This window comes from Monodon monoceros, unplaced genomic scaffold (assembly GCF_005190385.1).
Source record: "Monodon monoceros isolate NGI ecotype Baffin Bay Population unplaced genomic scaffold, NGI_Narwhal_1 Super_Scaffold_12, whole genome shotgun sequence".
NCBI lineage: Eukaryota > Metazoa > Chordata > Mammalia > Artiodactyla > Monodontidae > Monodon > Monodon monoceros.
Genome location: NW_021703768.1, coordinates 153,901,372 through 153,916,258, shown reverse-complemented (window position 1 = coordinate 153,916,258; position 14,887 = coordinate 153,901,372). Strand labels below are relative to the sequence as shown.

General features: G+C 35.6%; 1 protein-coding gene across 1 annotated transcript; it reads left to right on the top strand.

The window, feature by feature from the left end:
• Positions 1 to 3,553: 3,553 nt before the first annotated feature.
• On the top strand, positions 3,554 to 9,415 carry ZNF354C (zinc finger protein 354C). Its single transcript, XM_029219203.1, has 3 exons — positions 3,554 to 3,889; positions 4,325 to 4,420; positions 7,929 to 9,415. Exons 1-3 carry the CDS (start codon positions 3,745 to 3,747, stop codon positions 9,308 to 9,310), a joined length of 1,623 nt encoding a protein of 540 aa, XP_029075036.1. The 5' UTR covers positions 3,554 to 3,744; the 3' UTR covers positions 9,311 to 9,415.
• The last annotated feature ends 5,472 nt before the right edge of the window (positions 9,416 to 14,887 follow it).

The window sequence follows — 14,887 nt, the reverse complement described above, 5'->3', positions numbered from 1 at the left end:
AGGTCCTACTGTATAGTGCAGGGAGCTATATTGAATATCCTGTGATATTCCACAGTGGAAAAGAATAAAAAAAAAAGAATGTCTATATGTGTATAATATAAAAAAGAATGTCTATATGTGTATAACTGAGTCACTTTGCTGTACAGCAGAGAGTGGCACAACACTGTAAATCAACCATACTTCAAGTAAAACATTTTTTTGAACTTTCTAGTAGTCACATTAAAAAATAAACAGAAGCAGATAAATTAACTTTAATATTTTACTTAACACAGTATACCCAAAATATTATTTCAACACGTAATAAGTACAAAATTATTATTGAAATATCATATGTATATATATTTATTTGTGTATATATAAATATTTTCTAGTATATATTCTGGTGTGTATTTTATATATAACAGCACATCACAATTCAGACTAGCCACATTTTAAGCACTTAATATCCATTTGTGGCTAGTGCCTATGATATTAGGCAGAGAAGTCATAGACAAATCACTGAAAACCAAAGATTTTAAAGCAGACAGAAAAAAAATATCACATTACATACGGAGAATCAATATTTGAATGTCCATTGGCTCCTCATGAGAAACAACAGTGGCCAGAAAACAATAATGACCTTTTATATGCTGAAAGAAAAGAACTGTCAACCCAGAATTCTATAACCAATGAAAATATTCTTCAAGAATGAAGATGGGGCTTCCCTGGTGGCGCAGTGGTTGAGAGTCCGCCTGCTGATGAAGGGGACATGGGTTTGTGCCCCGGTCTGGGAAGATCCTACATGCCGCGGAGCGGCTAGGCCTGTGAGCCATGGCCACTGAGCCTGCACGTCCGGAGCCTGTGCTCCGCAAAGGGAGAGGCCACAACAGAGAGAGGCCCATGTACCAAAAAAAAAAAATGAAGATGAAATAAAGGCATTTTCAGATAAAAGAAAACAAAGCTAATTCATTGTCAGCAGGCCTGCACTACAAGATATTCTAAAAGAAGTTCTTCAAGTTAAAAGGAAATAATACCAGACCTAATCTTAGGAAGGAAATGAAGAGTATTAGAAATGGATAAATATAAATATATTTATATTTGTCTGGATAAATATATTTATATTATAGAAATATATAACTAATTTTTCTTCTCAGTTTCTTTAAGATGATATGATTGTTTAAAGCAAAAGTATAATACTGTGTTATGGAGTTTATCGTGTAAATGGATGTAATGCATATAACTACCGTGGATATAGAATTCATTTATGCCTGGACTGGAAAAGCTCTATCTTTATCTTTGGAAAAGCTCTGTCTTTGTCTCCAGGGATGCCTGGATGGCTGTTTTTGATTCCTGGCCAAGATAAGGGAAGTGGATGTGGTCCTTAAATGCCACTGACCACCCCCGGGGTCATCTTCTTCACTGCTGGTTTGCAGCTGGCCTATATGGTTTGACAAGCCTTGCTTGATACACAAAAGGCCCCTGCCGAGCGTTTCTCCTTTGAGCTTCCCCAACCCAAAATTTCTTATATAGCTCCAGAGACACAGCATAGTCTGTGCGTGCGGATAAGGGGAGATTGCACATGGAATATCTCTGACTTCCATAAAGAATTTCTTGCACAGTGTTTATCTTGCTGCATTGTACCCTTTGCCTTCCATGAGTAGTCTCAGAGCAGTCTGATGAGTCCTGTCAACTATATGAACTGAGAAAATCTTTGTAATAACTGTAGCATGAAGAAGAACCATATATTTGCGAGGTTCTTGCATTCTATGTGAAATCATATATTAGCTCTAAATACACTATAAAGAACTAAGAATGTGTATTCTAATTCTCAGCAACCACTAAAAATGCAAAGAGGTATAGCTAAAGGTGAACATGTAAATTAAAGTGGAATCTAAAAAAATTTCAAAACAGGCATACACCCTGTAAAAAAATGTAAGCCTAATTGAACGCTATAACATAATAAGTGAAAGGTTGCCTTTCTGTCCCTTTCTAAAATATCAAAGAGTAATCTGGGTGGACAGCTTGTTGTATTCTTTCAGATATTTTTGTAGGCACATATGCATATATAGATAAAGAATGTTTCAACACATACAGACTGGCAGCTTGCTTTTTCATATGAATCAGTAATATATCACGGTCAAATTCCAATGTCAGGCATACAAATCTATCTCATTCTATTTAATGGCTATATAACATTTCATGGACTAAATGCAGTATAAATTGCTTATACTGCTTATGCAGTATAAATTCCCTTATTGATAACGTAGGTTGTCTTCAAATTTTCACCATTGTATTAGTTTCCCATTGTTGCTGTAACAAATTACCACAAACTCTATGGCCTAAAATAACAAATTTATTCTCCTACAGTTGTGGAGGTCAGAAGTGTGAAATCAGTTTCACTGGCTTAAGGTCCAGTTCTCAGCAGGGCTGCTTCTTTCTGGAGGCTCTGGGGTGAAAATCTGTTTCCTGGCCTTGTTTTCACCTTCTGGTGGCCCCCTATGTTCCTTGGTTTATGGCCCTTTCAACCATCTTCAAAGCATATCACTTCAGTCTCTGCTTCCATCATCATATAGCCTTCTCTTCTTCTGACTCTGATTCCTTTTGTGTTCTTCTTATAAGGACCGTTATGGATCCCCCTGGATAATAATCCAGAATAATCGTCCCCTCTCAAAACCCTTCAGCAGATCCTCAGAGTCCCTTTGTCATATGTATAATGTTTACAGGTTTATTATTCAGCCTACCATAACCATTATCTTAAAAGTAATGTTTTAGTGAACATCCTTGAACAAATATCCCTACACAGTGTGTGATTATTCCTTGAAGTAGAATCCTAGAAGTATTTAGAAATGCAAGGTCAAAGTAATATACCTTTTACATTTTGATAGATTCTCAACAAAATACCCACTAAGCATTGTACTGTTACTCCCTTAGACTCTTTCATACAAGAATTGGTGGCTGTCCAACCCCTGCTTTCTTACATTTTGGGGTTTAACTGGGATTCTTTTGGAAGAACTTACCTTCTCAGCAGTTCCCTTTTGCACCTCTATAGTCTTGCAGGTAGTTTGGTTCTTTTAATTTTCATAGTCAATGGAAACCCATCTGACAATATATCTTAGAGACCTGTCTATCTGAATTCAGTTAGGAGCTCCACCACTCTAACAGTTTTACCTTGGGAAAATTTTGTAACCTTTCTGAACTGTTTCTTTATCTGCAAAATGGTTTAATTATAGTAACTTCCTAATAGAATGTCTGTGAAACTTAAATGGGTTACTGTATACAAAGTTTCTATCATAGTCCCTAACATGTAAGTATTCAATAAACATTAACTAATATTATTTTTATTATTTGCTTTATGTCTCAGAAATTCCTTTTTATTTCTGTTCTACTAATGATATTTTCCCTAGTTTTCCAGTACTGCTCTAAATGTTCTCTGATTTTTTTCCTTTCATTTAATTTGGATTTTGAGTGGGAGGGAGGTAAATGGATGTGTTCAGTTATTCTGACAGATCCCAGGGTGGGATATAAATTCCCTCTTGGCAGGAAATTTGCCCTTTTTTCCATATCACAGCACATGCCATGTGTCTTTGCTCCAAGTGGGTACTCAATAAATATTTGTTTAATAGTTGATGGGTGGTTCCAAAAATAACAAATAGTTGCTTTGAAATATTTAGAATCCTGAGACATTTTCAGAATGGTTGCTACACATCCCAGTGTCACCTTCTTACCAAGTCTTCCAGAGGAGAAGATGTTCCTGGGTGAACAGGAATGGGTTTCCCATTACAGGAGTCAGTGACGTTTAGGGATATAGCTGTGCTCTTCAGCCGGAACGAGTGGTTGCACCTGGACTCTGCCCAGAGAACCTTGTACCGGGAGGTGATGCTGGAGAACTACAACACCCTGGTCTCGCTGGGTAAGGAGCCTAGCTTGTCATGGAGAGTCTGCCGTGGGAGCACTTTAGAGCTCCCTCTCAGGTTCAGAGTGGAGGTTTCTATCCTGTGTGCCCCTGGGAAAGGAAAAATCGGTGTAGAATTGAAAGTGTACCTGTTTGTTGTGACGCCCTTCATGCTGCTGTTCATCCTCTGCCTTCCTCCCGCCCCACCTCCTGATCAGTTCCCTCCTACTCCAATGACTAGAGCCCAGTTTAGATTCTGAAAAACATGTAGAACTCCCATCTTAGAGGGATTCATAGCCAGGGCCCTATATTGTTTCCTCCATCCCCCTAAAGGCCTCAGTCCCCCTCAGGAGTGCTTATGCTGCCTTCTCTGCCCTATAGGCTCCAGTTAGTTAGTTCTGGGGTTGCTCTTCATGCCATTTGTTCAAACTCCATTTCCTTACTCATGAGCAGGGATTCCATTTTCAATGCCAAAGTTGATCTGCAAGTTGCAACATGGAGAAGATCCCTGTATGGTGGAAAGAGAAATCCCTCAAGATACCTGCCTAGGTGAGTAAGTGACTGGGGGGTGGGCACAAGTGTCTTTATACATGAGCAGGTCATGAGGAGTGCTCTGAAAACTTTCCTGGAAATTCTGAGCCTTATTGAAATGCTCAGGACCCCTTGACAAGGCTCCTTGGTTGTAATGGTTTTCTTTGCATCAAGAAGGTCCTTGTATTGACATCTTCCTTCTCATACCACTCCCTGCATTCTCTTTCCCTTTCCCTTTTTTTGCAGCCTCACTCATGTTCTTCTACCGTCTTTGGCCTCTTGGTCTTCATGGTTTTCTTTCCATCTGCATTAACACATGTTCATGTCTGATAGATATTAAATACTTTACACCTTCTGCCATATTTTGAATTTTTTATAATTTTTTTCATTTCTTTTACCACCCACACATTTCAAAGTATTGCCAACATTCCTTTGTCTCTGATTTCTTAACATTTCCCTTTTATTTTCTTGGAGACTGGGTTGTCATCTCCCACTATTATATTCAATCAGCTGTCATTAACATAACCACTGTAGCCTTTCTAGTCCAGGGGTCAGCAAACTTTTCCTATAAAGGGCCAGATTGTAAATATTTTGGCTTTGGGGGCCATAAGGTCTCTGTTGCAACCATTTAACTCTGTGGTTGTAGTGCAAAAGCAGCCAGAGACAGTACTTAGACGAATAGGTGTGGCTGTATTCTGATAGAACTTTACAAAAACAGGTGGCAGCTGAATTTGTTCCAGAGATCCATAGTTTGCTGACCAGTCTTCTAGCCTAGTCTAATCTAGTTGGTCTTTATCATAAAATTGTAGGTTGTCAGGATTGGAGGATCACTTAAAGATGATCAAATTTATATACTTCTTTTTATATCTGAAGAAACAGAGTATCAGAGATCTTAAAGTACTTTGGTCACAGAGCTAGAAAGCTGAAATCTGATGAAAGAAACCTAAATAGATCCCCAATGTCATTTCTATTCACCATAGGACATAGATTTGCCAATATTTTGCTTCCGTCTTTGTGGCTTAACCTTTAATCTATGATTCTTGCTTTTGTTAACATCTTTTTTTCACTCTTCTCTCAACAAATAGTTTTCAACTTTATTAAAATACAGTTTTCTACAAATAAAGAGTTAGTAAGCAGTGCAGTATAACATTCAAGATCATGGTTTGAATTTAGACATTCCAAATTTCACTTTACCACTACTTACAAGTTTTATGAGCTATGGGAAAGTTACCTACCCTCTCTGAGCCTCTCCTCACCCACCTTCCATGCCATCAGCACAGTGATCTTTTTGAAACTCAGGTGTTAACCCTATACCTTAAGGGACTTCATTGTTTCTCTGTTATCCTTGGAGTAAAGTAAGATTCCTTAATGTGACGTTAAACCTACTTCATAGCCCGTCTCCATATTCCTTTATGGTCTCATCAATGGCCACTTCCACTTCAGATCAGTGTTCTGGCCATATCTGTGTACTCATTATCATTTGTGTGTTATTCCTTCAGCTTGAGTCACCTCTTCCATCTTATCCACTGGAAGACTACTTATCCTTCAAGATCCATCTGTCTACCTAAAATGCCACTCTTATCTCTAGGTTTTCCTTATCTTTCCTACTTCCCAGTCAGCATTAATTTTCCATCATTTGTGTTCATATATCACTTTCTACATACCTTGAGCACATTTATTGTGGTATCTATCATGATGAATTATAGTTATTGTGTTTATATTTATTAGTATTAGGTATTTTTCTAATAAGATTGTGCATACTTAAGGGAGAGGCCAGGTCTTTGAATTTTGTGCCTCTAGCATCTAATATATTGGCTTTAGTAATATTTAAAAATTTTTTTCAAATTCAATTTTAATTGAATTGAGTTGCCTCTGTGATTAACTCAGTGCCAGTGAGGCTCAAAGTACTCAGTCCAGCCAGATCATTGCAGCTACATTATTTTTCAGATTCCATTCTGTCCTTCCTCTGATCCAAGCTGTTCAGTTTACCAAATATGATCACTTTTCTCTTATTATTATCTAAGAACTTATGACACCTTCTGTTATCTAGATTTTTCTAAATTCTTCTACTAGTTATTCAGTAACTCTATATTTGTCCTCACTGTGCTTAACCAAAATTTTAACTAATTCCAACCTGGATTTCCTTCTTTAGTCAATAAGCCTCCCCTAAATAGGTTTACTTTCCCCACAGATGACTTTGACAGGCCTTCTTTCTGACTCACAGGGTCCTCTTTTCTTTTTCTATTGAAATCCAACCCATCTCTATTGTCCATCTTCCTTCATACAACCATTCTTTACTAATATTGTTGATATTTGTATCTTCATTCTCTGAACCTCAAACCTGAATTATGCAGTTGAGGCTTCTCACATCATGTAGAAATGAACTATTACTGTTTGGCCATTTATTTATTTCATATTATCATTGCTGATTATTCAGTATTTGTTCAATAAATGACTGATTGAGTCTCAGGAGTCCAGTAAGAGAAGAGAGAATCGCTTTTCCTTTTCAAGGTCACCTGACCTTCAGAATAACTTTTGCACCTCATTCCCTGTGCTCGTTCATTTTTTTTTTTTTTTTATCTAAGACATTCTAATTGTGTACTTGTCTTGTACACAATAGGGAATTAACAAATCATCATAAGACATATCCACTGCTCTCCTGGAACAAATACTTGAATTATTTTCACAGACTTTATATATATGTTAAGTAATTAAATATTTTGAAAATGTGTTTTGAAATTCTAAGAAAGAGGTGGATTATTTAGGCTTAAATAATTGAGTTTCTGTAAGTAAATGAGATTAGAGTACTAGGGTAAGTTTCTAGATGGGCAGGGAAGGTCATATTGTGGGAAAGGATAAAAAGAGAAAGTACCTTGGTTGATCCTTGAAAATCCAAACTGTTAGGTTTTCCATGGATCATTAAGAAAAATCTATATTTGTATACAGATTTATAGCCTGTATTTCTTGTTCTTATTTAATTTTAATAAAATATATTTTAATACTAAAGCTGGATGGGTTTTATTAACATAAATAACCTATATTTTACTTAAGTTTTATAGTTTATTTAAGTACATACAATTACCTAATTACAGTGATCTAATTTTAATCTATTTTCAATCATGGATTGATTAAAGTAAGCTAAGAGTTAACTCAGAGTTTCTTAGAATCAGCTCAAACTAAATCTTTTCACTTAGAATCAGATCTGAGCTTGGAGCTTGGGCATACTTCAGAACTTCACATCTCTTGTAGACTTTCATTATTCTCAAAAGATTCCTACCTTTACTTCTGTCAAGTGGCAGTGTCTTCACCATCACTGTTAATTTGTCCACTGTATTCTCCCACACTATTCCTTAACCTATTTACTTCTCCTTCCATTCCATTTTGTTTTTCTCCAGATTCAAGTTCATATTTGAGATCAGATGGTATCAAACTTCTTTTATATGTATCATTGCTAATGTTTTTGTCCCACTGATGCATATTTATCTCTTCCAGCAGAGGAGCCATTAATTCTTCTGATTTATTCCAGGTTTCAAGACATGGCCTGAAATAGAAGCATTGCCTCCTGAACAGGACATTTCTATAGAAGAAACATCTCAGGGAATAATAAAGAAAAAATCCATTAAGTTTGGTCACTTGGATGTCACGTTTGGAGAAACTTTGGAATTTGAGGGCAGGAGACAGCAAGAGCAACAGAAGAAACCTCTCAGGCAAATGATGGCCTCACACAAAAAAACCATCAGCGAAGCTGGAAACCAGACAAGTCTTGAATTAGGGAAAGGCTTATTTATAAATACAGTTCTTGTTAGACAACAAAGTGCTCCTATAGAAAGGATACCCAATATATATTATACTTCTGGGGGAGATTTTAAACAGAATTTTGATCTAATGAGATGTTTCCAGATTTACCCAGGAGAAAAAGCTCATATTTACAGTGAATATGGAAAAAGCTTCAACCAGAGTCTACATCTTACTGAACACCGGAGAATTCATACTGGTGAGAAACCTTACAAATGTAATGAGTGTGGGAAAACCTTCAGCCACAGATCATCCCTTCTTGCCCATCAGAGAATTCATACTGGAGAGAAACCTTACAAATGTAATGAATGTGAGAAAGCATTTAGCAGTAGTTCAACCCTTATCAAACATCTGAGAGTGCATACTGGAGAGAAACCCTATCAGTGCAAGGAATGTGGTAAAGCCTTTAGCCAGTGTTCAACCCTCACTGTACATCAGAGAATTCATACTGGAGAGAAACTCTATAAATGTGGAGAATGTGAGAAGGCCTTCAATTGTAGAGCAAAACTTCATAGACATCAAAGAATCCATACAGGTGAGAAACCCTATAAATGTAGTGAATGTGGGAAAAGTTACAGCCAGTTTACATCCCTGGCTGAACATCAGAGGCTTCACACTGGAGAACAACTGTGTAAATGCTTGGAATGTGGGAGAAACTTAACTCGCATCTCAACCCTTATTGAACATCAGCGTATTCATACTGGACAAAAACCATATCACTGTAATGAATGTGGGAAAGCCTTCAACCAGTATTCATCCTTTAATGAACATCAGAAAATTCATACTGGGGAAAAACTTTACACATGTAGAGAATGTGGGAAAGCCCTTGGTTGCAAATCTAACCTTTATAGGCATCAGAGAATTCATACTGGAGAGAAACCCTATCAGTGTAATCAGTGTGGAAAAGCTTTCAGCCAGTATTCATTCCTAACTGAACATGAGAGAATCCATACTGGAGAGAAACTCTATAAATGTATGGAATGTGGGAAAGCCTACAGTTACAGATCAAACCTTTGTAGACACAAAAAAGTTCACAATAAAGAAAAACGCTATAAATGGAAGGAATATGGGATCAGAGAATTTCTTAGAGGAGAAAAGCCCTGTGAGGTTTAATTCATCTCTCAAATAATTTAAGATTTCTCATTGGAGAATAATCAGGAGAATAATAAATAGGACACAGACTTCTGATAGATCAAGTCTTTTTTTTTTCTTCTTCTAGAGAAAATGGTTACCATTAAGTAATGGTAAAATTAATCAACGAATATTAAGAGCACTGACTTGTCAAATTTTATAAGAACCAGTAAATTCTAAGGTTTCTAAAAACATAAAAATTTTAAATTCATAGAAAAATGTAAAAGTCCTAAGTTTAAAAAACATGAAAATAATGGAATGTAAGTTTTATTTCCTTCATTAGATTTTATTCCCTTTCTAACAGTAAGCTTCAATATGAATTTTCTTTTGAAAATAGTCATTGAGTTATTAATAACGTGAATAAATATGGAGCCTTATTTTCTAAAATGGCAGACAGATGTAGGACATGCTTTCTTTCATAAAGAGAAGCTAAAAATAGAAAGGAATTCTTTAAATTTAGATTTTCACATGGAAATAATCAAGCTCACTTTTTATGAACTGCCTCACCGGCAATTTATACTTATACATATGTCCACATAAATGTGTATGTATGCATGTGTATATATACACACACAGAATTTTGGATTATATGTATATTTTCCCCAAAAGTCTTTGATGATTAAAAAATGTGGTTTTATTAATTTAGAATTTAGTTTTGAAAATTAAAATTTTGCCCAGTGGTGTTTCTTCCTTTTCCTTATATTATTTCTTATATGATATGATTGCTGAATAGTCTTTAGAAGTTGGAGTAAACTGAAACAAATGGAGAGACTGTCATGCAAATACTCTCTTATAGGTTGCAGAAGGGATATATTTCCGGAATCTGATTATACACCTGGTAGCTCATTAGAGCCAGGAGAGATTTTAATTTAGTTTATTTATAGCCTTTCATTTTACTAATGAAGAAATTGAGCTTATTGAGTAGCGTTAAGACTAGAATCTAGGTCTTCAATTTTCTGTAGTAATTTTAGGTTCATTTCCAACCTCAAGTCCCTAGAGTCCAAGTCCCAAAGCTATTTGTTTTGTAAACTGGTTAGGCACAATTGCATTAATTTAATCAGTTTTATTTTTATATTTGACAAGTTCCCCCTGACTTTAATCTTAATAATTGACTTAAAATCATGTTTCTCCTTTTTATTATATGTCCCTAATTATACCTGCTGTTTTAGTAACTGTACATAAATCCTGAAACCCAGCTGAGGTACGGATGGTGAAATTGCATTTGGGGGTTTCACATACAAGATTACCTTTTTGTTTATTTTTGTTTACACATCTTTTAGGACTTCTTTTGTGTAAAGTGATACATGAATATTTTATTATTAAACATTCTAATCATCAGTTAAAACTGGTTATCCAAACATTTTCCGTGTTTTTTAGAAAGATTTCATTTTCCCCTGGGCCTACTTCCTCCAATTTTATATTTTACTTTCACAATTGGTATCATTCAAAAAATTGTTCTAGTAAAATTATCTAGAACTCTCTATCTGAGAAAGGTTTTAGAATTAAACTCAAGCATTCAGCATTTGACTTGTCTTAGCTCATTAGAAAGTGTTTTCTTGGGAATTCCCTGGTGGTCCAGTGGTTAGGAGTCAGTGCTTTCACTGCCAGGGCCCTAGTTCCATCCCTGGTCAGGGAACTAAGATTCCGCAAGCTGCATGACACGGCCAAAAAAAGTGTTTTCTTATATATTTAAGTATATTTATAAGGAAAATGAAGATTTTAAACCCCAGTTTTTAACATCATACAGAGCCATTTGCAAGATATTCTAGATAAAAACATATTTGATTACCCAATAGCAGTGACCAAATTTAGTACGAAGATTTTGGTTTCTAAATGCCATTTCCCACTAAAAGGAACTAGGGCTCCTTGGAGAAATGGCTGATTCCATATTTGGAACATGGAAAATGTAAGGTATGCCTGGAATATTTTTAATGAAACAAAGCACGCAGAGACTAATGGGATAATGTCAGAAGGACCTGGGGGACAATTTAAAGGAGCTCCCACAGGTCAAATTTAGGACAATTTAAACATCAAAAAGAATAATCACAGTAATTGGTTATAACATGTTAAGTAAAATAAAATGAGCCTATAATGAAAAAACAGAGAAAAAAAAGAAAAGCTCTTTATGTACTTATTTGAAGAATGTCATCGTTCATTGTACATGGAGTGATAGATTTAGAAAAATCACCATCTTACAACCCTTACTGTAATTAAATCAGGCATGTTCAATGGATGGGGAAACCCTATTAGGTGAAGAAAAATTAACAAACATTATTTACATGATGTCAAAAGATCACAGATACCAACTGCAAAGGAAAGATATGCCTTTATAATGGAGAGATCTGGCTGTCAAACTTAATTTCTCTACTAGTGGGACAGCCTGACATGTGACTCGTGACAAGATGCAGTATGAAGTACACATGATCATTGTGATGTATTCTTGCCAAAAAAATTTTGATGAAAATCTAATTAAATCTCTTATCTAGACTGATCTTCCTGTCACAAGAAATACAAGGAATAGAGGAACAAGTTGAATTACATAGTAAGGAATTAAACCCAGAATGTGAGTTACTACACATGACAGCTTGTCTGGACTTTTCAAAAAGCCAATGTAATAAAACAAAAAATGGAGTCTTCTAGATTAAGACACTCGAGATATAACCAACTGCAAGGTGTGACTCTTATTTGGGATCTGATTCAGAAAAATCAGAACAACTGTAAGGACATTTGGGGGGACACTTGGGGAAATACGAGGATAGAATTGGTATTAGATAATGTGGTATGTTTAATTTTCCTAGGTATAATGGGGGTATTGAGGTATAAAGGACAATATCCTTATTCTTAGGAGATGCATGCAAAAGTTTTCAAGTTTGAAGAGTCATGATGTTTGCAGCATATTTCAAATAAATATGTCAAAAATTAGTCAACTGTTGTTGTCTCTTTGTGAAGGATATAGTTATGTTCATTGGCTAAAATTTTAATTAAAAATTGAGGCAAAATGTGATTGGAAAAGTGATGAATATGAAACTTCCAGTCAATATTCTTCCTTTGTACTTATAAATTTCCTGTTTGAGAGTTTATCCCATATGGATATAATCATTGGAAATAACTTTGGTTGGTTCTGGTTCCACCTTATGGAATAAGCACACACCACCTTATATCTCCCACTAAATCTGACTAAAAATCCTAGAGAATGCATGGAGCCACTGCCTGAGGATCCTGAAAAGTAATGGTAGCAGGCAGATTTGGGAAGGAAACCAGATTTTGAAATAAGACCAGTCTGGCACTCCCAGACATTCCTGTGGTGAGGACACTGGTGGTTGAACAGACATCTAAACCTCTGAGAGAGGAGAACCCTTATCTCTGGTCAGAGGAACTGTGGGCCAAAAGGTTGGAAGAATCCCCACTGCTTTTCTTCTCTCACTATCTTTTTGCTACTTGGACTTGGAGGTAGATTTATCCATTAGGTATGTACCAGAGAGGAGAACCTAAAGCCTTGGTATTTTAACCAGAAGACCAGGAATAGAAGTGGCCCCTGGGAGCTGGAATGTGTCAGGGTGGTGACAGAAAAGAAAACTCAGGAAAGCCATCTCATAAAGTTGTGTATATAATCCCAGACTCACCCCTGATCTGGACCCAGAGTCTCATTCAAAACGCACAGGATATAATGCAGAATTGCACAAAGTATAAAAATCAGGAAAATTGCAACAATTCATAAGGAAAAAGAAAACAGGCACTGTCCCAAGATGACACAAATGTTGAAATTATAAAGTAGGTGTTATAAAAATGTTTCCAAAAATGTGAGCATTCTTGAATGGAAACTTCAAAATTCTCAGCAGGAAAATAATATATTAAAAGGAACCAAATGGAAATTTTAGAACTGAAAAATACAGTCACAAAATTTACCAAAAAAAAAAAAAAAATCATTGGAAGGACTTAGTAGCAGAATAGAGATGACAGGGAAAAGAGTCAGTAAACTGAAGATAGGTTGGCATATATCCAAACTGAACTAGAAAAAAATACATGATCATATCAATTGATGCAGAAAAAAATTTTGACAAAATTATCCATTTATGATAAAAACTCAGAATATTACAAATAAAAGAGAAATTAACCTAATAAAGACATCTACCAAAAACTCACAACTAACATCATGCTTAATGGTGATCAAGTGAATGAGGTTAAGATCAGGAACAAGTCATGATGTCCACTCTGAACACTCCTAACTGACTTCATACTGGAAGTCCTTGTAATGCAATCAGGCAAAAAAAAAGGCATTCAGTTTATAAAGGAAGAAATTAAATGGCCTCTATTCAAAGATGACATGATTGTCCCAAAGAATCAACAAGAAAAGCTCTTAGAACTAATGAGTTTAACAAGGTCACAAGATACTAGATTAACATGTAAAAATTTTTGTATTTGTGTACTTGCAATGAACAATTAGAAAATGAATTTAAACAAGATACTGCATTTGCAGTAACTCTGAAAGGAAAAAAGTGGAAAGTAAAGAAATATTGTACATAGATAAAAATACTGCAAACTACAAAATGTTGATGAATGACAAAGATCTAAATAAATGGAGAGACATACCATGTTTACAAGTTGGAAGACAATATAGTTAGTATGGCAGTTTTCGTCAATTCTACAGATTTAACGCAATTTGAATAAAAATTTCAGTAGAATTTTTTTGTAGATACAGACAAGCTGATTCTAAAATTTAAGTGGGGAGGCAAAGGAAATAGGGTAGCCAAAACAATTTTGAAAAAGCAGAATAAAGTTGAAGGACTCAAAATACTCAACTTTGTCTTACTACAAAGCTACAGTAATAAAGACACTGATATTGGTGAAAGAATAGACATGTAGATTAATGGGACAGAAAGAGAGTCCAGAAATAGACTGGTTAAACAGACTGTGGTACATCCATATATTAGAATACCACTTAGCAATAAAAAGGTATGAACTGTTGATACATTCTACGTGGATGAGTGTCAAAGGCATTATGCTATGTGAAAGAAGCCTGTCACAAAGCTTATATGCTATATGATTTCATTTATATGGCACTATGTAAAAGGCAAAAACTATAGGCACAGAGACTAGATCTGTGGTTACAAGGGACTAGGGGTGAAGAGAGGGTTTGACTAGAAAACAATAGCACAAGAGAGTTTTCTGGGGGATAGAACTGTTATATATCCTGTGTAGTAGTACTTACACGGATCTATAGTGTGAAAGTGTTAAAACTCATAGAACGCTAAGAAAATGCAAATTTATTGTATGTAAATTTTAAACATAGTTTTTAAAAACAAGAAAAACATTTGTGTCTGTTCAGGACCTGTGCGTTTGTGTGTGTCTGCGTGATGTTGCATTATACTATGGGTGAACAATGGAGGAACTAGGCATTTCAAGACCAACGAGGTGAATCTTGTGCCTTAGTTAATATGACAAAAGCAACCAAGAGAAAAAAACATGAGTCTGAATTTATATCAAAATTCACAGCTAATGGAAATGTGAAGTTGGTATAGAGTTCACGTGTAACCCTGCAAGGCCACACCTAATGAGGGA